We start from the raw sequence: 21,951 nt of genomic DNA on the forward strand, positions 1-21,951 counted from the left end.
ACCCTTTTGTGTTATTTTTTTATCAAGCATCTTCGTTTTCTTACAGGGATGCCCAAGGTCTGTACGGTAATTTTTCTACTCTCCGTCCCTGTTTAAAAGCATTTGTGAGGGGCTGTTGAGAAGCCCCTCCTTACTGACACCCTTCTGTTTCTTGGGACCTGAGTTTTGTCCTCCATGCTTGCCATTCCTTTCCTTGGAGCTTCTGTGTGACACGTTTCTTCACATTCTCTCCTGGAAGTTGTTTTTTCTGTTGGCAGTGTCTTTCGAAGGGTGTCTGAACTGGCGGCTTTATTCTGTTGCTTCCTCTCTCATCTTTAGGAGAAAACCGTTTTTCCCTCTTTCTTCTCCCAGAGAGTGTCTCTACATCATCCGGATGTAGTTAGGGCCATTTAGATCTACCTTTTTCAGACTGCCTCAGGAACCCCTATTTCAAGTCACATCACATTATACAGGAGCAGTGTGTGCCTCTGGAGGTGTGCTATCGAACCACTGCTCTGCCGATGTGCAGGGTTGATATCTTGTCTTCTTTTCTCTCCTTAACTAATGTTTACAGGGTATGCACTTTTTGCATCTTTGGATGCGTTACTCGGTTGCAGGTGTCGCAGGCAGGGAAGGTGGGGACACCCGTATCTCTCTCTTTCAGTTTTGTTTCCTTTGCCGGGAACTACTATAGAACATCCCACAACCTTCTGTATCACCCAATGACACAAGCAAGGAAATTGGCACTTATCGTGAAATCCTTTTCTCGTCGAGTTTATTGGGGGACACCGCTTCCACCCAATTAAACCTTTATTCTTACTTTCTTCCTAGGCATTTACGGGGCTATTATAGAATTTTTGGTTTCTGACTTGTGGCAATTCTTTCTGTCAATTGTTTTTATTTATAATGTATGTTTGCTTCTCCTACTATTAGTGCACAGATTGATTAGCTCAGTGTTTGCAGGTGAAGTATAGCATGTGATGGAGGAGCTGACACTTTTGGCTTAGCTTTGCCTCCTAGTAGCAGCAGCCTATACTTACGGTCTCATGTATCCCCCAATTAACTCTACGAGAAAAAGGATTTTACAGTGAGTACTCAAAAAATCCCCTTGTCATGTCACATATGATAAATGTATACTATTTTTTTTTTAATAATATTTTTTAAAATTGATCAACAGTTTATACACACAATGGGTTAATTGTTAGAGGTTTGTGAAGTCATACATATGTAATTTGATGAATAGATCTGTAACAGGTTGCTATTTTTTATTGTGTTTAGGATATAGAAGGCCAGATTTTACAGCTTAGAACAGAAGTTAAAAGGTAAGTTTGAGATGCAGTAAGTTATTCCACTTAATCCCTTCCTGACATTTGTCGTATGGATACGCCATGGAAATCCAGTGCTTCCCGCAAAATGCCATATCCATACGACAAATGGATGGCATGGGCTCAGAAGCTGAGTCTGTGCCATCATCCCTGGATGTCCGCTGTATGTTACAGCTGACACATTGCTGTGATGGCAGGGACCGAAGTTAGCTCCGATCCCCGCCATTAAACCCTTAAATGCAGCGGTCAAAAGCGACCGCTGCATTTAAGATGTTTGAAGACAATCAGCACCCCAGCAACGAGATCGCCGGAGTGCCGATGGCTGCAATGGCAATTGAAGGCCTAACACTGCTTAGTATGGAAGCCTCCTAGGCCCAGCCTGGAGACAGGACCTAAAAGGCTTCCGGTACCGATGTGAAGATGGCGCTGGCTCAGAAGCTGAGCCTGCATCATCAGCGGCGGGTGTCAGCTGTATATAACAGCTCACATCCTGCTGTAATGGCAGGGACTGGAGCTAGCTGCCATTGACCCCTTAGATGCAGCGATCAAATGTGATGGATGTATCTTAGTGGTTTGTAGCCAAATCGGCAGCACTGCGATGACCTAACAATGGCCTCCTGGACTGCCAATACAGCTTGCTGTCAGTGAACGACTGACCGTTCCAATACATTGCACTACATAGATAGTGCAATGCGTTAGAACATAAATCAAACCGTTAGACCAAGTCCCCTAGTGGGACTAAATAAAAAAATAAAGTAAAAAAAAAGTTGTATAAAATCAAACACTATCTCCCTTTTTCTCTTATCAAGTCCTTTATTATTGAAAAATTATTTATCCCACAAGGTGAATGCCATAAAAAAAACAACTCCAGAATTATGTTTTTTTTGGTCACCTTGACTTCCAAATATTGGAATAAAAAGTGATTAAAAAGTCGCATGTATCCAAAAATGTTACCTATAAAAACTATAGCTCTTCTTGCAAAAACCAAGCCCTCATCGTCGAAATAATTAAAACTTTATGGTTCTCACAACATCACAACAGAAAAAAATACATTCTTTTTACAAAAGTAATTTTATTGTGCAAAAAGTTGCAAAACATAAAGAGCTTTAAATGTGGTATAGAAGGCATTGTACTGACCCGCAGAATAAAGTTAACATGTAATTTATAACGCATGGTGAATGTTGTATAAAAAAAACCTCTAAAAATCTATGCCAAAATTGCGGTTTGTTGGTCATCTTGCCTCCTAAAAAAATTAATAAAAAGTAGCATGTACCCCAAAATGGTACTAATAAAAACATCTCATCCCGCAAAAAAAAACCTTATATGATGAGTTAAGGGTCCAATAAGTCAGGAAAGAAAAAATATGCAGTTGTGCAGGCCCGAGAGGAATATTTCTTCTGTTTCAAGTGGCGATTTATCAAGGCCCTAAAATTAGGGAACCAGGAATGGGAGGCCCCAAACATATCTCCTGGAAGCGAGGGTGCCTTTATTATACCAGGACAATACTTTCCCAGCAAAATTCCCCAAACTGCAAAGGTGCGAAGTATAGACCAAAAGGGGATAAGAAAGGCCTGTGCAGAAGGTATTGCTCCGCAGCGTAACACACATCTATGGATTATTTTATTGTTTTTTTTTTTTACCCCTATATTATACCACCTTATTATGCCCTGATGTACTCTGCCCAGCTTACATATGCCCCCACATTATAAACGGAAATACCAGTAATACTCAAACAAAAATACTACCACGCAAAATCTGTGCTTCAAAATCCAAATGGCGCTGCCTCCCTTCTGAGTCTTACAATGTACCCAAACAGCAGTGTACTACCACATATATGGCATCGCCAAACCCGGGAGAACCCTTTTAACTATTTTTGGGGTGTGCATCTCCAGTGGCACAAGCTGGGCACGACATATTTGCCATTAAAATGGCATATCTAGGGAAAAATTGGAATTTTTAGTTTGCCCCATCCGCAGCTCATTCATTTATGGAAAAGACCTGTGGGGTGAAAATGGTCACCTCACCCCTTAATAAATGCCTTGAAGGGTGTAGTTTCCAAAATGGAGTCACTTCTCAGGGGTTTCTTTTATTATTTTACATCCGAGCCCTGCAATTGTGAACCAATACTTTTGTAAATCGCCAAATTAGGCCTCCATTTTGCATGGTACTCTTTCACTCCTGAGCCCTGCCGAATGTCCAGGCCTAAGATTAGAGCCACATGTAGAGTGTTTCTAAAACTGGGAATCACAGCATAATAATTAGAGAGCTGTCTTTTCATGGTGGCATAAGCTGGCATATCTATGGAAAAATTGCCATTTTCACTCTGCAACATTGAGTTCACACTAATTTCTGGAAAACACCTGTGGGGGTTAACATGCTCACTACACCCCCTAGGTGAATACCTTGAGAGGTGTAGTTTCCAAAATGAGGTCACTTCTGGGGGGTTACCACTGTTTGGTCCCACAGGGGCTTTGCAAATGCGACACAGCACCCAGAAACCAATCCAGCAATATCTGCACTCCAAAAGCCAAATGGCGCTCCTTCCATTCTGAGCCCTACTGTGTGCCCAAACTGCAGTTTATGACCACATATGGGGTACTGCCATACTTGGGAGAAATTGCTTTACAAATATTGTGCTAATGCTAGGTCTTATTGGAAAATTTTCATTTTCACGTCCAAATCCTAATAAAATCTATGAAACACCAGTGGGGTCAAAATGCTCACTACAGGGGCGTGGCCTTAATGCCAGATTTTTTTGAGCTCTGACAGGGTTGATCATGTTGAAAACAAAATGGGCGAATAGACCCAGGCTCACAAGCATGTGGTGGATGCTCACCAATCCCTGGAGTAGGAGGTGAATTGTCTCAAATCTAAGTTGGCTGATTTAGAGGACCGGAATAGGCGAAATAATGTCAAATTTCGAGGTATCCCTGAATCTGTTCAACAGTCTGAACTTCTTTCTTACCTGCAAAGTTTAATTAAGGAACTCATACCATCATCTCATCTCTACCTATGGACTTTGGTTTGGTCCCTACCTCCAGAGATTCCTAGAAATGTGATTGCTCAAATCCATTTTTTCCAAATGAAGGAAATTCTTATGTCGAAGGCACGAGGTTTGCAAAATCTCCCACCACCTTATGAAAAGGTTCGTTTATATGCTGACCTATCTCAAGTGACCATTCATGCGAGGAAGAAATATGCACCTCTCACTCTACTATTGAGAAATAGCAACACATCTTATAAATGGGGATTTCCCACAAAGCTTCTCATCCACAAAAATGGAGTCACACATGCCATCACAAATCTGGAAGAAGGAAATGCTTTGCTTACACAATGGGGACTCTCGATAGAACCCCAACTTTGCTCACAACTAAAGGAACACCTCAGAGACTTTCTCCGGACTTGCTTCGAAGATCCAATCATTGCTGAACTTATGTGCATCCTCATATTATAGAGGTCTAATTGGTTTTCACGTAGACACTTTCCCCCACTTCTCAGTGGCTGATTACCAAATTGTTTGAAGTTACTTTTGTTGCTCTTGTTACTTCTAAATTGTATATCTAGTCATGTATTCAGTTTTGTTTACTCTACCCAATTCTTCCCTCCCCCTGCTATATAAATACGTAATTTTGATTTTCCAAAGGTCCTTAGGTACGAAAAAGCTTCTACGTCGTCTTTGCTATGGCACTCAAAATAATCTCCTTGAATGCCAAAGGGTTAAACTCCCCATTTAAAATAGCTACTATGTGGACAGATACGTTGTCCTCTAATACAGGCATTATTTGCTTGCAAGAGACCTATTTCTCCCAATCCAACTGCCCAAAATTCTCCCACCGTAAATTCCCTACCATCCACTTGGCTAACGCTGTTAAAAAAAACAAGCTGGAGTATTGATAGCTCTACAAGACTGTCTCCTTTCAACTACATGATTGTGTAGCTGATGTAAGGGGGAGATTTTGTTGTCCTGGTGGGACTCCTCAATAATTGTCCCATTACCATAGCGAACATATATGCCCTGAATGTTTCACAAGTTCGTTTTTTTAATAAAACTATGCGAAAGATCCGAAAGATTGCTAAAGGCAAAATTATTATATGCAGGGACTTTAATATTATACCGGATGCCATTTGGGACACTACTAATCAGACTGGATATCTCTTCCAACTCGCTCTTCTTGGCTTCGTAAGGAGAATTTGTATGACTCTTTTAGATGCTTAAATTCCTCCTCCAGAGAGTTCAACTTTTATTCCCCAAGACATAGAACCTTCTCCAGGATAGATCTGTTTTTTGTGACAAATCATCTGAGATTAGTCAAACAACCCGGTTGGATTGTGCTCCTATTAACCTTTCCATTTCCCTTTCCTAAGCTCCTTCTAATATATTCCTCCTAAAATCTCCCCAAATACAGGGATAATATAAAGGCACACTTGAAAGAATATATTTTTACTAAATTGTTCACCAGATATCAACCCTTTTTCACTATGGAATGCCCATAAAGCAGTTATTATGGGTTTAATGATACAACAGGGTGGCCATTATAAAAAGCAGAAACGGTCAGATTTAGATTCTCTTTTAAAACGCATTTTTTGAAATTGCAATTGCAGCACGATAAATCGTCAAATCTACATGACCATCTCATGTCCTTAAGGCGTAAACTGAAGGCTCTTGTACTAGATGAGTACGATAAAAAGGTCACTACATTACGTATGACCTATTATACTTTTTATAACAAAGCAAGTAGTCTGATGGCCCATAGAATTGGGCATCAACAGCTGAAGTCAAAAATCCCCCATTTAATTTCACAAGAAACAGGCACAAAACTCACTAATCCGCAAGATATTGCAGATCGGTTTAGTTCTTCTTATTCTAAATTGTACAATTTTTAAATGATGAGCTTGATACCCCCCTGCCCCTTGACCTGGATATAAATAATTTCTTGGGGTCCATATATCTTCCTTCTCTCCCTGCCGAACAACTGTCACTTTTGAATGCCCCTATCACGCAACTTGAGGTCTCCAAAATTATTGTATTGTCTAAACTCAATAAAGCGCCAGGACCCAATGGCTTCTCTGATAAATATTATAGCTCCTTCACTCCTATCCTTATTCCACGTATTACTAATGTTTACAACCTTGCAATGTCCTTTGGAGATCTTCCCCAGGAGATGTTTCAGGCCACAATAGTGACTATCCCCAAGCCAGGCAAACCCTCCCCCACTCCAGCCAACTTCAGACCCATATCTCTCCTCCACTGTGACACTAAGATCTACGCCAAACCTCTGACTTCCTGATTATTAAATATCCTTCCCACGATAGTACACTCAGACCAGGTGGGTTTTACCAAGGAGAGGCAGGCCCCTGATGGTACAACGCGAATTGTTAATCTATGGGCCAATGTGGGACAGGGTCGGGTGCCTTCACTCTTCCTTACCCTGGATGCAGAGATGGTGTTCAACAGAATACACTGGGGGTTTGCTTTTTCCAAGTTTGGGTTTACAGGAAACATTTTGACGGGCTATACAAGCTCTTTATACATCTCCTTCGGCTAGAGTTCTCTCGAATGGCCCTTTTTCATCTCCCTCTCAAATTACCAATTGGACCCATGAGGGATGTCCACTCTCACCGCTTTTGTTTACATTGGTAATGGAGCAGAATCTATAAAATCAAACCTAAATATTAAAGGGATTCCGGTGGGGTTTCGTCAGCATAAGCTGGGCTTGTTTGCTAACTAGGTAATTTTGACACACACTGACCCTTTAACCTCCCTGAGAGAAGTATCTAATATTATATCTCGGTTTGGACAAGTCTCTTACTATAGGATTAATACCACTAGATCCCAATTGTTTGGCGCATTATTCAAACTGAATTTCCCTTCCAATGGGAATCTGGCTCCATTCTTTATCTAGGAGTCTGACTTAGCTACCCTTTTATCCAGACTTCCTAAACTTAACCTTCTGCTTCTCCTGTCAACCCTCCAAGATTAACTTAATAATGTCTCCAAACATGAGCGCCAACACAGAGCGGTAAGCCGCCGGTTACTGACCACAGCAGCGCTATACACGCATCATTTTGTACCGATCCAGTCCCCAGCACGGCTCAGTGCCCGACGAAGGTCTGTCTGACCGAAACGTCGACGTCGCACATACAGCCTCTGGCATCCATAATAAAAATAAAAATATATTTTTGTAACACAAGCAAGGTGTGCCGAGTACAAATTCTTAATCCAAACATGAACCATCATGGCTGGGCAGTAATGTTTGTTACGAAATGTTTATTCTCCCAAAAATATTATCTTTTATACGCATGCTAACGGTCCCTATTCCTTCTCCACTGCTCATAAAATTTCAAACACCACTAAGGACCTTTTTGTAGGGGGGCAGGAAACCCAGAGTTGCAGCTTCCGTTCTTATGGTTCATAGGCACAGGGAGGGGGGGTTGGGGGTTCCCAATATAATGAACTACCATAAAGCAATATTGATTAAACAATTGTGAGTGTGGATAGCACCATCTTCAATATCTAGTTGGCCTTTAATTGAACAACACATATTTAGGGGTACATCTCCTCACAGTGTTTTGTTGGCTTATGCTTTAAATCCATCGCTTTCACTTCTCTCGGCTTCCTCTAAAAACAAAAAGGGGACCCTGTTCAAATCCCTATAGATGTTCTGGAACTCTTGATCCCAAATTTAGGTATTAAATGTTAGACTAGAAATGGTCTGCATAGTGTCTCAGATTTATTTCAAGACAATTCTGTTAGGTCATTCTCAGATTTGGTGTCCAAGTTCTGTATACCTGACAAAGATGTCTACAAATATATTCAGATCAAGACATATTTAGCATCTTCACCCTACTACTGTAATTAAATTACCGCAGTTTATTTGTGACCACTTCTCTGATCCTACTAAAGGAGATCTAAATCACACCAGAAAAATTTATGATATCCTGAATGGGGATGTGGAGATTATCAAGCGGGCTCATTTTCTAAATTGGGAAAGGGATCATCTTAGTAAAACTTACACCCGGACCAGTGGGCCAGTACACTTGGACTATGAAGTCCTCCCTATGTTCGACCCTCCTGGAAGTATTCCACAAAGTGTTAATGCGTTGGTACTGTACACCTTCTAAATTGGACAGATTATACCCCCCCTCGTCTGACCTCTGCTGGCGTCTTTGTTGTCTGGTAGATACCATTTACCAAATTTTCTGGCTTTGCCCCTTATTTTCTTTCTGGCAGGATATTTTCTGCCTTATTTCAAATATTTCAGGGTTCTCTGAAGGTAAAAATCCTACCCTGGCACTGCTGTCATTTGGTGTGGAGGAGGTGGCCACAGACTTTAGACGTTTAGTTTGCCATATTCTGCTTTCTGCAAAGCTTCTCATAGCCAAAGCTTGGAAATCCTCTGCGTCCCCTACTTGTAAAGAGGTGATAAATATGGTATCGAACCATTGCATTTATGAATGACTTTTCTACCGGAGACGGAACAGATATTCATCCTTTGTTGCTTTTTGGGAACCCTGGACCCAACACTTTAGCGAATGATGTGTATGTGATCTATACCCCTGGACCTCTTTCTCTCCAAGTCCATTCCCCCACCTGATTCCTTCCTTCCTTGGTCTTATTTTATTTCCCTTGTCTGAATGTCGGTAATTTGTGTTCATTGCTGTCCTTCAGTATTGATGTATACCATACATTTCTAATATATTGTTCCTCTGTTATCATATGTCTTTTTTGAAAAAAATGTCAATAAAAAAAAAAAAAAAAATGCTCACTACACCCCTTGTGGGTGTAGTTTCCAAAATGTGGTCTTTTCTGTGGTGTTACCTTTGTTTTGCCACCACAAGACCCCTTCAAGCCTGACATGGTGCCTAAAATATAATTAATAAAAAGAAGGCCCCAAAATCCAGTAGGTGCTACTTTGCTACTGAGGCCTGTTTCAGTCCATTAGCATACTAGGGCCACGTGGGATATTTCTAAAAACTGCAGAATCTGGGCAATAAATATTTGAGTTGCGTTTCTCTGGTAAAACCGTCTGTGTTCCAGAAAAAAAAGGGTTAACCCTTTCAAGACCGAGCTCATTTTGACCTTCATGACCAGCCCCATTTTCTCAAATCTGACGTGTCAATTTATGTGTTAATAACTCTGGAATGCTTTTGCCTATCCAAGCGATTCTGAGATTGTTTTCTCGTGACATATTGTACTTTATGTTAGTGGAAAAATTTGGTCAATAAATTCATTGCTTATTTGTGAAAAACACCAAAATTTAGAGAAAATTTGCAAAAATTATGATTTTTCTCATTTTAAATGTATCTGCTTGTAAAACAGATAGTAATACCACACAAAATAGTTACTATTTTATATATTCCATATGTCTACTTTATATTTGCATAGTTTTTTTGAACTTTTATTTTTCTAGGACGTTACAACGTTTAGAACTTTAGCAGCAATTTCTCACATTTTCAAGAAAATTTCAAAAGGCTATTTTTACAGGGACCAGTTCAGTTCTAAAGTGGCTTTGAGGGCCTTATGTACTAGATAGACCCCATAAATCACCCCATATTAAAAACTGCACCCCTCAAAGTATTCAAAATAGCATTCAGAAAGTTTCTTAACCCATTAGGCGCTTCACAGGAATTAAAGCAAAGTAGAGGTGAAATGTACAAATTTTTTTTTTTTGCTGAAATTCATTTGTAATACATTTTTTTCTGTAACACAGAAGGTTTTACCCGAGAAATGCAACTCAATATTTATTGCCCAGATTCTGCAGTTTTTAGAAATATCCCACACATGGCTCTAGTGTGATAATGGACTGAAACACCGGCCTCAGAAGCAAAGAAGCACCTAGTGGATTTTGGGGCCTCCTTTTTTTAGAATATATTTTAGGCACCATGTCAGGTTTGAAGAGGTCTTGTGGTACCTAAACAGTGGAAATCCCCCAAAAGTGACACGGTTTTGGAAACTGCACACCTCAAGAAATTTATCTAGGGGTACAGTTAGCATCTTGACCCCACAGGTCTTCTGCTATATTTATTGGAATTTGTCTGTGAAAGTGAAAATCTACTTTTTTTCTGAAAAAATATAAAAAAAAAAATTATATTTGCAAGGAATAAAGATTAAAAAGCACCCCAGAACTTGTAAAGCTACTTCTCCCGATTACGCCAATACCCCATATGTGGTACTAAACTGCTGTTTGGACCCACGGCAGAGCTCAGAAGGGAAGGAGCGCCATTTGGATTTTGAAGCGCAGATTTTGCTGGATTGGTTTTCAGTGCCATGTCGCGTTTGCAACGCCCTGGAGTAAGCAAAACAGTGGAATCCCCCCAAAACTGACCCCATTTTGAAGACTACATCCCTCAAGGAATTGTTCTAGGGGTATAGTCAGCATTTTGACCCCAAAGTTTTTTTGCTGAATTTAGTGGAATTAGGCCGTGAAAATGAAAATCTACTTTTTTCTGAAAAAACATAGAAATGTTTAATTTTTACAAAGAATAAAGGAGAAAAATTTGTCCTGATTACAGCAATACGCCATATGTGGTAATAAACTGCTGTTTGGACCCACGGCAGGACTCAGGAGGGAAGGAACAATATTTGGCTTTTGGAGCTCAAATTTAGCTGGACTGGTTTTCGGGTGTCATGTCGCATATGCAAAGCCCCTGAGGTACCAAAACAGTGGAAACCTCCCAAAAGTCCCTTTAGGGGACTGGAACGAGCGATAATTAGGTCGCTGGTACAATACACTGCAGTACTAATGTATTGCAGTATAATGTCATTTTACAAGCTCCTGTAACAGCGCGATCGCTGTTCCTGTCTGTTAGTCCCGGGTGTCAGCTGTAATACACAGCTGACAGCTGCAGAATATGGTGTGGGTGCAGCGCGTGAGCCCGCTCCATATATAACCCCTCGCACCACGACATGCTATTAAGTCGTGGTGCGCCAAGGCGTTAATGCGCAGCGGATGGTGCAAAGTGAAAATTTAAATTTTCCACTGATATGCCATTTTAATGCACAATATATTGTGCCCAGTTTGTGCCACTGAAGACAAATACCTCATACAATGTTGAGCGGGTTCTCCCGGATATAAAATGTCATATATGTGGACGTAAGCTGGCGTTTGGGCACGCTGTGGGGCTCAGAAGGGAGGGAACACCATTTGGCTTTTGGAGCGCAGATTTTGCTTGGTAACTGTTCTGTTTGGGGTTTTGCTGGTATTTCAGTTTATGATGTGGGGGTATGTGTAAATTGGGCAGAGTACATCAGGGCATAATAAGAGGGTATAATAATGGGGTACATAAATAATAATCCGCAGATATGTGGCCGGTGTCGCACTGATAAATGGCGCCCGATCCTATCTGCTTTTGGAAAACTCTGCACATTTTGCATCGCCATATTCTGAGAGCCAGAACTTTTTTATTTCTTCTCCAACGGAGCTGTGTGAGGGCTTATTTGTTGCGGGACAATCTGTACTTTTCATTAGTACCATTTTAGGGTACATATGATTTTTTTTTTTATCACTTTTTATTAGATTTTTTTGGAAGCAAAGTGACAAACATAAATTCTGACAATGTTTTTTGTATTTTTTTTTTTTTTACAGTATTCACCGTGCGGTATAAATGACATTTTACTTTATTCTGCGGGTCGGTACGATTACGGCGATACCATATGTATATAGGTTTTTTATGTTTTGTGGCATAATTTTATATTTTTCCGTCAAAAAAGCGGTGTAAGGGCTTGTTTTTTGCGGGATGGGTTGTAGTTTTTATTGGTACTATTTTGAGGTACATGCGACTTTTTGATCACTTTTTATTCTATATTTTGGGAGGGTTGATGACCAAAAAAAAGTGATTCTGACATTGTTTTTTAATTATTTTTTTTGCGCTGTTCACCGTGCGGGAAAAATAATATTATAGTTTTGGGTCGTTACGTACGCGGTGATACCAAATATGTGTACTTTTTTTAACATTTTCATTTTTTTCCTATAATAAAAGACTTATTATAGGAAAAAAAGCATTATTTCTTTTTGTAACTTTTATAACTTGTTTTTACACTTTTATAAAACTTTTTTATTACTTTATTTTTTACTTGTTTTACTTGAAGCCTGACAGCACTGATCGCTGCTATAATACATTACACTACCTAGGTAGTGTAACGTATTATAAACTGTCAGTGTGACGCTGGGAGTCACACTGACAGGAAGCTTATGAGGACCAGCATCCGGCTGGTTCTCATAGGCTGTCGTGCATGGCAGACCCGGGGCTGATATATGGCCCCGGTTCTGCCTTATAACCGACTGCAGCACCTGCAATCGGTCCCCAGGAAAGTTTGTTGTAGCAACAAACTTTCCAGTTCGTTGCTACAACACACTTTCCCTGCGATCACATGACCGGGACCTGAACTAATCAGGTCCCGATCATATCTCCGGGAACAGAGGTAGGTGATAACAGCGCGATCCGGGTGTCAGCGCTACTCTGAGACACCCGGATCGCGCTTTTAACACCCACCGTGAATTCACGTCGGCACTGCACAGAGCCCAACAAGTGCCGACGTGAATATACAGTGGGCGGTCGGGAAGCGGTTAAAGATTAATTTCTGAAAAAAAAAAGGAAATTTGTAAACTTTGTTTTGAATACTTTGAGTGGTGCAGTTTTTTAAATGGGGGTGATATATGGGGGTTTGTATTGCATGGGCCCCTCAAAGTGAACTGTACTCATCCGTGTAAAGATAGAATTTTGACATTTTCTTGAAAAAGTGAGAAATTTCTGCTGAAGTTATAAGCCTTGTAACGTCTTAGAAAAATAAAAGGATTTTTCAAAAACTATGCCAATATAAACTAGACATATGGTAAACGTTAACTAGTAACTATTTTGTGTGGTATTACCATCTGTCTTAGGCCTGATTTACACGAGCGTGTGCGTTTTGCGCGCGCAAAAAACGCTGCGTTTTGCGCGCGCAAAAGGCACTTGACAGCTCCGTGTATGATGCGCGGCTGCGTGATTTTCGCGCAGCCGCCATCATAGAGATGAGGCTAGTCGACGCTCGTCACTGTCCAAGGTGCTGAAAGAGCTAACTGATCGGCAGTAACTCTTTCAGCACCCTCGACAGTGAGTTCCGATCACAATATACACCAACCTGTGAATCAAAAAAAGACGTTCCTACTTACCATGAACTTCCTGCTTCCTCCAGTCCGGTCTCCCGGCCGTTGCCTTGGTGACGCGTCCCTCACTTGTCATCCGGCCCCACCTCCCAGGATGACGCGGCAGTCCATGAGACCGCTGCAGCCTGTGATTGGCTGCAGCTGTCACTTGGACTGAATTGTCATCCCGGGAGGTCGGACTGGAGGAAGAAGCCGGGAGTTATCGGTAAGTCAGAACCTCTCTTTTTTTTACACGTATATGTATATTGTGATCGGAAGTCACTGTTAATGGTGCTGAACCAGTTTAACTCTTTCAGCACCGTGGACAGTGACTGTCTCCTGCCGTCGCGTACCCGAACATTTTTTGCCGGGTTCGGTGCGCTCATCTCTAATTTGACACTCCGTTTGGATGTTTGTAAACAGAAAAGCACGTGGTGCTTTTATGTTTACATTCATCCTTTTGACAGCTCTTGCGCGAATCACGCAGTTCGCACGGAAGTGCTTCCGTGCGGCATGCGTGGTTTTCACGCACCCATTGACTTCAATGGGTGCGTTATGCGCGAAAAACGCACGATTATAGAACATGTCGTGAGTTTTACGCAACGCACACGCGCTGCACAAAATTCACGCATTGTCTACACTGCCCCATAGACTAATATAGGTGCGTACGACACGCGTGAAAAGCACGCGCGTCGCACGCGCGTATATTACGCTCGTGTAAATGAGGCCTTACAAGCAGTTATATTTAAATGAGTAAAAATGCTCATTTTTGCAATTTTTCGCTAAATTTTGTTGTTTTTCACAATTAAATACTGATTGTTTAGACCAAATTCTACCAATAACATAAAGTTAAATGTGTCACGGGAAAACAGTCTCAAAATCACTTGGATAGGTAAAAACATTCCAAAGTTATTACAACATAAAGTAAGACATGTCAGATTTAGAAAAAATTAGGCTGTGTCAGGAAGGTCAAAAGTGTCTGCAGCGGGGAGGGGTTAAAACTAATAATAGGAAGCTTACAGATGATTTAATATTTATTTATTTTTGATGCTTTCATCAAATGGACAATTTCTGTCTTTAAATCACTATTCGGATATATGGACGTCCGAGAGGAGGGCTCCCTAAATGCGTAGTGCACTTGCAGACATAAGTGCTGTGACAGTAATGATGGCACCGTTGCATGGGTTTCATCATTTGCATATGGGGAGTGGGAATGTCTGACACTTAGACCCTGTGCACACAGAGGTTTTTTTTACGCGGAAACCGCATCGGAAAACGCGCCAAAACAAATCCGAAAATGCCTCCCATTGAGTTTAATGGGAGGTGGAGGCGGTTTTTTACCACGAGAGGTAAAAAGTAGCAACATGCCCTATCTTCGGGTGTTTACGTCTCTGACCTCCCATTGACATTAATAGGAGGCAGAGAAAGCATATTTCGCTTCATTTTTGCCCGCGGAGCTCAATGGCCGCAGGCGAAAAACGCCACGAAAATCGCGGCAAACGGCGTGCAGGCAGATCAGAATCTGCCTCAAAATTCCAGACTGTATTTTGAGGCAGAATTTTCAGCCTGGAAAAAAATGCTGTGTGAACAGGGCCTTAATGTTCCATACAAATGCTTATATTTTTAGTAGGAACTGCAGCTGTCAAGTCATGGCGATACAAGCTGTGTGATTTCTGCATCATGTACTTATGTGACAGATTCTCTTGCAATGAGACTGGGCCGTAATCAAACCACACTTTTCCCTCTTAGTGCGGTATTTATCAGATTATTTTAAAAGTAAATTTAGGTGGAGAAACAGAGATGCCAAGTTTGAAAAAAAAATTCAGTGGCACTTTTAATTACTCATTTTGATTCAATCAATATATTTATTTATATTTTTGTGTGGAATGGAGTTTGGCGTAAAGTATTCACTCTGGTGTGTTCTGTTTTTGTAGTTCTCCTAAGGATATGAGAGAAATCTTTGCCCAAGATGTTGCAAAGCTTGAAACAAAACTTTTGAATGTCGAACAAGAATTGGATACTGTAAGAAAAGCCCAATCTGAACTTTCCCATCTGATGAAATCTATCCCAGGACAATTAAGAGGAGTTAAGGAGGAAGTGAGTGTTATAGTGTGTGCGTAATGTAATATCATTATCCCAACTTACTATGTAAAACTTATTTGGATAATAGTTCCTTTTTAGACAACAGAATATCCATTACTTTAAATTCTAGAGTTTTAAAACAATTCCCCGAAATGACACTGGGTGTGCCAACCTAAAATGTGAACCCCACACACTATTGTTTTTAAATAATGAATTTATAGAAAATGAATGCAGTTCTATCATGCTTCACTGTGGACAAAAACATTATTGGGGGATGAAATCCTGTCACTTATGGTGCTCAATGAGTGTAACTTAAAGGGGTTGTCCCACAACAGCCTTTATTCCCAAACTCTCCCAAAGTGGTAGAATTGGTCACACAAAAGGATTTAGGCCCCCATACACACGACCGTAAAAACACTCCATAATTGCGGACAATTACGGACCCATTCAGTTCTATTGGCCGCGGACACCGTTCCGTATCGCTACGGATGGGTGTCCGTGCCGTGGAAATGTTCAGAAAATTATGAAACGTCTGTTTTTTTGTATTTTACAGGCCGAAATTCCGGGCGGCCGTCGGTGGTTGGATTACGGGCACGGCCTTGTGCATAGTGCTTAATAGTGTTATGCAGAAGTATATTTTTTCCTACATGCTTGTGGGAGGGATCAGAGAAGGCACACTTAATGGCACTAGAGAGGCTGTTTACTATAAGTCCCATAATGCCCTGTGCGTGTGCCTCCTCCTGATTGGTCCTCCACCACCTACCTCAATATAAGTCAGACTACTCATAAACCCAGACTACTACAAATGGCATATCCCCTCACTATCCCCGTTCTCAAAGTTATGAAGTGTGAATAAGGCCAAATTTCCTCACCATGTGCCCTGGCCGGCAATAAACTTCTAATAATATCCCTTTAGCCGCTCCAGTGCCTATCCATGCATAGTCTTCGTTCTCTAGCCAGCATCTTAGTCAGTTCTCGAGCTGCACGCAATATGGTCTGTCACTGCTCCGTGCACCCCGGTCGCTGCCTATCAGTGCAGCGCCTCAGTCAGTTACCCAGCTTATTACAGTATACTATCACTTCTCCATGCACCCTGGCTGCTGCCTATTAGTGCGGCGTTCTAGCCTCTGCGTTCTTTCCTGCAAGTAGTACACAGGCAGAGTCTACTATATGCAGGGAAGACCGCTACGGGCAGGGTGCACGGAGGAGTGACCGACTATACTGTAATAAGCCGGGCAACTGACTAAGAAGCTGCAGTGATAATGTTAGTAGTTTTTTTAATCATTTGATATCTGTCCGTGAATTGTTGCCAGTATTTTTATTTATTTTTTTCAATAAATCCATCATCTATGGACAATATTGTACTTCTGAGGTACTGTTTGCATTTCCGCGGCTCTCCTGTGCATTCTCTGCATTCTCAGCAGTGGAAAAGCAGAGTACAAGAGATAACCTGATTACAGAAGTGGAATCCGTGCACGATAGTTCAAACATAGATAGGGAGATACAGTCTTTTTTACTGCGCTTGTGTGTCCTCTTGAAAGCATCACTAGAAGGACATGCATGTACCCACGTGAAGAAACATCAGGGGGCACCATTCGGAGCTTGTAAGTTCAATAACTCTGGATGCATACATATTTTTTAAATGCTTCCAATGGGGAAAAGTATTAACTTTAAAGAAGCAGTAATTTTAGGTGTACTTTCATTTGTGGGACAACCCCTTTAATCATTTTCATGTGCTGATTCTGACACATCAGTCAGAGCACAGGTGGGGTTAAGTTGCATAAGGACCCTAAAATAATTCCCTTGTTTATTTTCTCATGTGGGGAGCAGTTGTGTTTTAGACTTTCTTTGGCTTGAAAGAGCACTGGCAGCTTCATTCTGCTCTCTACACCGCTCGTTTCCTTTTCATCGCTGTAGCCTCGGCTGGTATTGTTTGTTTTCTTCTTATGTGAGGGGAATGAGCGTTGGTCACACCACTCTCCTAGGTTCACCGCTTGTCTTCCTAGCACTGCAGGCCGGGTTTTGTACTTTAGCCAAAAGTGCAGCTATCCCCAGGGACAATTCTACCCTTTGACACTGACTTAGTTGATTCTGTTTGTGTCTCTACTACTTTCTGTTATGTCCTGATCTCGTCAGGTGTCCCACATTCAGCCGGCACAAGAGGCCCTGTTTACTTACATTAATTGTGGCAGGTGTTATGAGATATATTTACACGCGGCCAGTCTACCCCATTCTGCCCACAGTGTCCGCAACCCTGGACCCCCTGGGCCAGGTCCTTTGCTCAGATTTTAGGTGACGTTTCCAGACACTCCCAAACCTTGGTTGAGTCTTTATAACACCTGCCGGCTCAAATATCAGCAGAGATTAATTCCCCTCTATCTTATCCCAGAAATTCTACTTAGTCTATCTCTCGCGGTAGAACGCATAAGAGGTGCTGGGTAATGACCCACTCCTCTTCAGGTTCCTTTCCACCATCCCCTTTCAGACTTATCAGGGTGGATACTGCTTCCAATGAGGATCAGTGGCCCTCCTCCAGAGTATCCCCCGATTCAGAGCTTGAGCAGGACTCGCATTTGGCAGCCGCCATGTAGTTGCTTTACATAAAAAAGGTCACCGTTACTGTAAAGGATGACCTTATCACTGCCTCGCCAGTTGAGGCACCTTTACAGCACCTTAGGCTATGCTTTCCAAACCATAGCGAGTTTGAGGTGATTTTGAATAAGGAATGGAAACATCCTGACAGGTGTTTGGCTGTTTTCAAGCATTTTTAACAGTCCGTCTGCTTTTCAGAAAGAATTGATCTCTAAATGGTTTACTTCTCCCTCTCACAACTGTCTTAGCACCACCATTCCACTGTCAGATGTGGCATCGCTTAGTGGGACTCTTGACAAGAAGCTGGATTACCAGACCAAGTCTGGTAAGTAAGGCTTATTTTGTTATGGGGTAAACCATTGCGCCGTGGTATTCTAGAGGGTGCGCAGAAACAGGACATGGCTGACCTTGCATCTCATGTAATTCTCTCTTCTAAATTTTCTTTTTAAGGCTTCTGTTGAATCCGCTTGCTTCAATGCCCTCGCATTAGCTAATTTCATTGCCATGCAGTATTCTATCCGGCTCAAATATTGGGCAGCCGATTTAGGCTTTTAAAAAGCCCTCGTTGGCCTTCCTTTTGTTGGTAACAGCCTAGCAAGCGTCTGGATGAAATTATTGCGCAAGTGACTGGCGGTAAGAGTTTTCTTTTGCCCCAGAACCGCCTGAACTGCCCACAGTTTTCTGTCAGCTCCCAGATACTTCAGTCCATTCCGATAAACTCCTCCTCCCAGAGGTCGTTCTATACACAGAGGCCGGACAGGCGGACTACGCGGCCCACCGAACCTGGACACCCTTCTTTTAAACCCAGGCCTGCCTGGCAATCATACCCTGAGACACAGATGTTTACCTCTAACAAGTCCTCTTTTCAATGAAGGTGTCTCCCCGTTCGTATCACATGTCCGAGTAGCGGGACAACTGTTTTCCTTTCAGGAGACGTGCCGTGCTCATGTAGACGATGCTTGGGTTTGAGTGGTGATGTTTACGGATTACAGGATAAAGTTCTCAGCCGGCCGGAAGATTCTTTCTGTCGACTCTACCTCGCGCGTCGGATCGCGCTTCTTCTTTTTCCCAGGCTGTTTGTCCCAGTTCCTCAGTTCGTCCCAGTTCCTCATGCAGAATAGTTTTAGGGTTTCTACTAGAATCTTTTCATGGTTCCCAAAAAAGATAAGTGTCTCTCTCTGTCCAATCCTGGATCTGAACAAGCTGAATCACTTCATTCGTGTTTGGAGGTTTCGCATGGAATTGCTGTGGTCAGTGGTACAATTGTTGAAACAAGGAGTTCCCGCCCCCACCATTGATATTCGCGATGCATACCTCCACATTCCCATCGCAAACTCCCACCAGTGCTTCCTTTTTGTTTTGCGATCGGTTCTCTCTCTTTTTTAATCAAGGTCCTGGTGACTCATGGTCCTTCTCTGCGCCAGGGGAGTTGCGTTCATCCCTTACCTGGACAACCTTATGGTGAAGGCCCCCTCCAAACAGGACAATCTTCAGAGTCTCCACATCACTTTGGATATGCTAACTCGGTCCGGTTGGATCATCAAGTAATAATCCTCCCTGGTTCCATCTCAGAGCATAGAGTTTACGTGTATTTTTTTCTCTTTTCTGTTTTTGCATGTTGTGCATGGAGGTGGTGACTGCCTCCTTTTTGGTCCAGCACTCTTCCCATTTGCCCAGGGCTGCTTTAATTAGAGTAAACTGTTTCCTCCGTAACCCCAGTGTATTCTGCAGGTTTAGACACAGAACAGAGGTGTATATGTATGTATGTATGTATGTATATATATATATATATATATATATATATATATATATATATATATATATATCTTACATACATACACACAAACGAACAGCACTCAATGTCCAGAATCCACCATGTGAATGGGTGCAAGCGGGTAATCCTGATCCACGAATTATAAGTATAAAGAAAATAAATCCCACAGCACACCAGAGTAATCCAAAAGAGTGGTTTATTCAGCCAACACAACCGCAACGTTTTTGTCCTGCTATGGGACCTTTTTCAAGCATGGTGATACAACATGTGTGCAATATAAACGTCAGTCTCATTAACATAATGAGTAATAATTAGAAAGTGCAATAAGATATTGTACAAATACATTCAATGTTACAATAAAAGCAACAGTACAATAATACATATTACGTGCCAGTGATGAGAATACAGTGATGATCATATAAAAAATACGCTGATGTAAACTTAATTAGTGCAAAATCAAAAATGTAGCAATGTAAACAATCATGTCATTTCCATGTGGTATCCGAAAGCACAGCGTCCCCAATATTCTATTGCGCATGCTCGCGCACTAAGAACCGGAAGTGTAACCCTTACGTGTAAAGAACACATCTGAACAGACTGACAGCAGAACGACAAACAGTGAGTACTAGTGGTGTCGTGTAAAGAAGATCAACAATGTCTATCTGGAAACATAGTATCATGAGACTGACGTTTATATTGCACACATGTTGTTGTATCACCATGCTTGAAAAAGGTCCCATAGCAGGACCTAAACGTTGCGGTTGTGTTGGCTGAATAAACCACTCTTTTGGATTACTCTGGTGTGATATGGGATTTCGTCTCTTTTCTTGAGATATATATATATATATATATATATATATATATATATACATATGTATGTGTGTGTATAAGTATATATATGTATATAGATAGATTATATATATATATATATATATATATATATATATATACACAAACAAAGCTCTTGCAGCACTCCAGTAGAAGGTAAAAAAAACAGTGGTTTATTCAGTCAACATCAGTGCAACGTCTCCGTCACGCAATAGGACCTCTCTCAAGCATAGTGATACACAAGTTCATAGTGCTTTAAATAATCAATATCAGATTAACATAATAAATCTCATTTAAATATATATAAAAGTGCAAAGTGCAAAAAATAGTGATAAAATCCAGATGTAAGGTATCAAAAACAGCAACTTGATACAAATAGTGAATGTGCATACATAGTAAATAATGAATACAAATACATATATAAAACTCTTGTATAAAGTGCATAATTAGTACATCATCAAAAATTCTACAGTTGTGTCAGAGGTTGGAGCTGCAGGACCACTCCCCAATCAAAAAATACATGTCGTCTTGCATATTTAAATTCAGTTTGATGTAGATTTGTTGGAGCGATCGTCACACGCTCCATTCCGCATTCACTCCCCTGTTGCACATGCATAAGACATCGAGACCGAAAGTATCGTGCTGCTATGCAACAGGAGGACCTGGAAACATGATGTTGTCACCACAATCTCGGATACGCATGTGAAAGTCTGAAGAATGTCTAGTGTTGCCTAGCAACTGGTCCATGATGTCTTGCGTGGTTCATATGGGACATAAAGACAGGAGTAATAACTCCCTTGTGTACATGTTTATAATTACTCCTGTCTTTATGTCCCATATGAACCACGCAAGACATCACATGATGGCATTGAGTTTCTGGGTATGACATTTGACACAAGATCATCAAGTCCATCTCCTAGAGGACAAGATTATGACCTTCCGGGCAGGAGTGGCCCTCCTTGGCGGGAACACTCTCTCTTCCATCTGCTTTTGAATGCGATTGCTATGCAGGAAGGTCACGACTATCAAGGCAGTTTGATATGCCTCCAGTTTACCTTCAATTACCTCCAGGGAGTGATCCGGCCACGATGGGATACCGGAGGCATCACCATCGACACCCTGGGTCACTCCATGGAACGACATTTTTCTCCTTTCATCTGTTCCCCCCTCTTCCAATTCTGCACAGAGTGCTCAATAGACTCAATAGGGAAAGTGTTCCCGCAATCCTGGTGCCGCCGGATTGGCC

General features: G+C 41.5%; 1 protein-coding gene across 3 annotated transcripts in view; it reads left to right on the forward strand.

The window, feature by feature from the left end:
- SUN2 (Sad1 and UNC84 domain containing 2) overlaps nt 1-21,951 on the forward strand; it is a 96,386-nt gene that overhangs the window by 53,895 nt on the left and 20,540 nt on the right. For all 3 annotated transcript variants that reach the window (XM_075833565.1, XM_075833563.1, XM_075833564.1), the window contains exons 12-13: nt 1,258-1,301; nt 15,364-15,526. In XM_075833565.1, the coding sequence (XP_075689680.1) occupies nt 1,258-1,301; nt 15,364-15,526 (207 nt within the window). The remainder of the gene's footprint in view (nt 1-1,257; nt 1,302-15,363; nt 15,527-21,951) is intronic.

The sequence above is a fragment of the Rhinoderma darwinii genome, chromosome 7 (genome assembly GCF_050947455.1).
Source record: "Rhinoderma darwinii isolate aRhiDar2 chromosome 7, aRhiDar2.hap1, whole genome shotgun sequence".
Taxonomy (NCBI): Eukaryota; Metazoa; Chordata; class Amphibia; order Anura; family Rhinodermatidae; genus Rhinoderma; species Rhinoderma darwinii.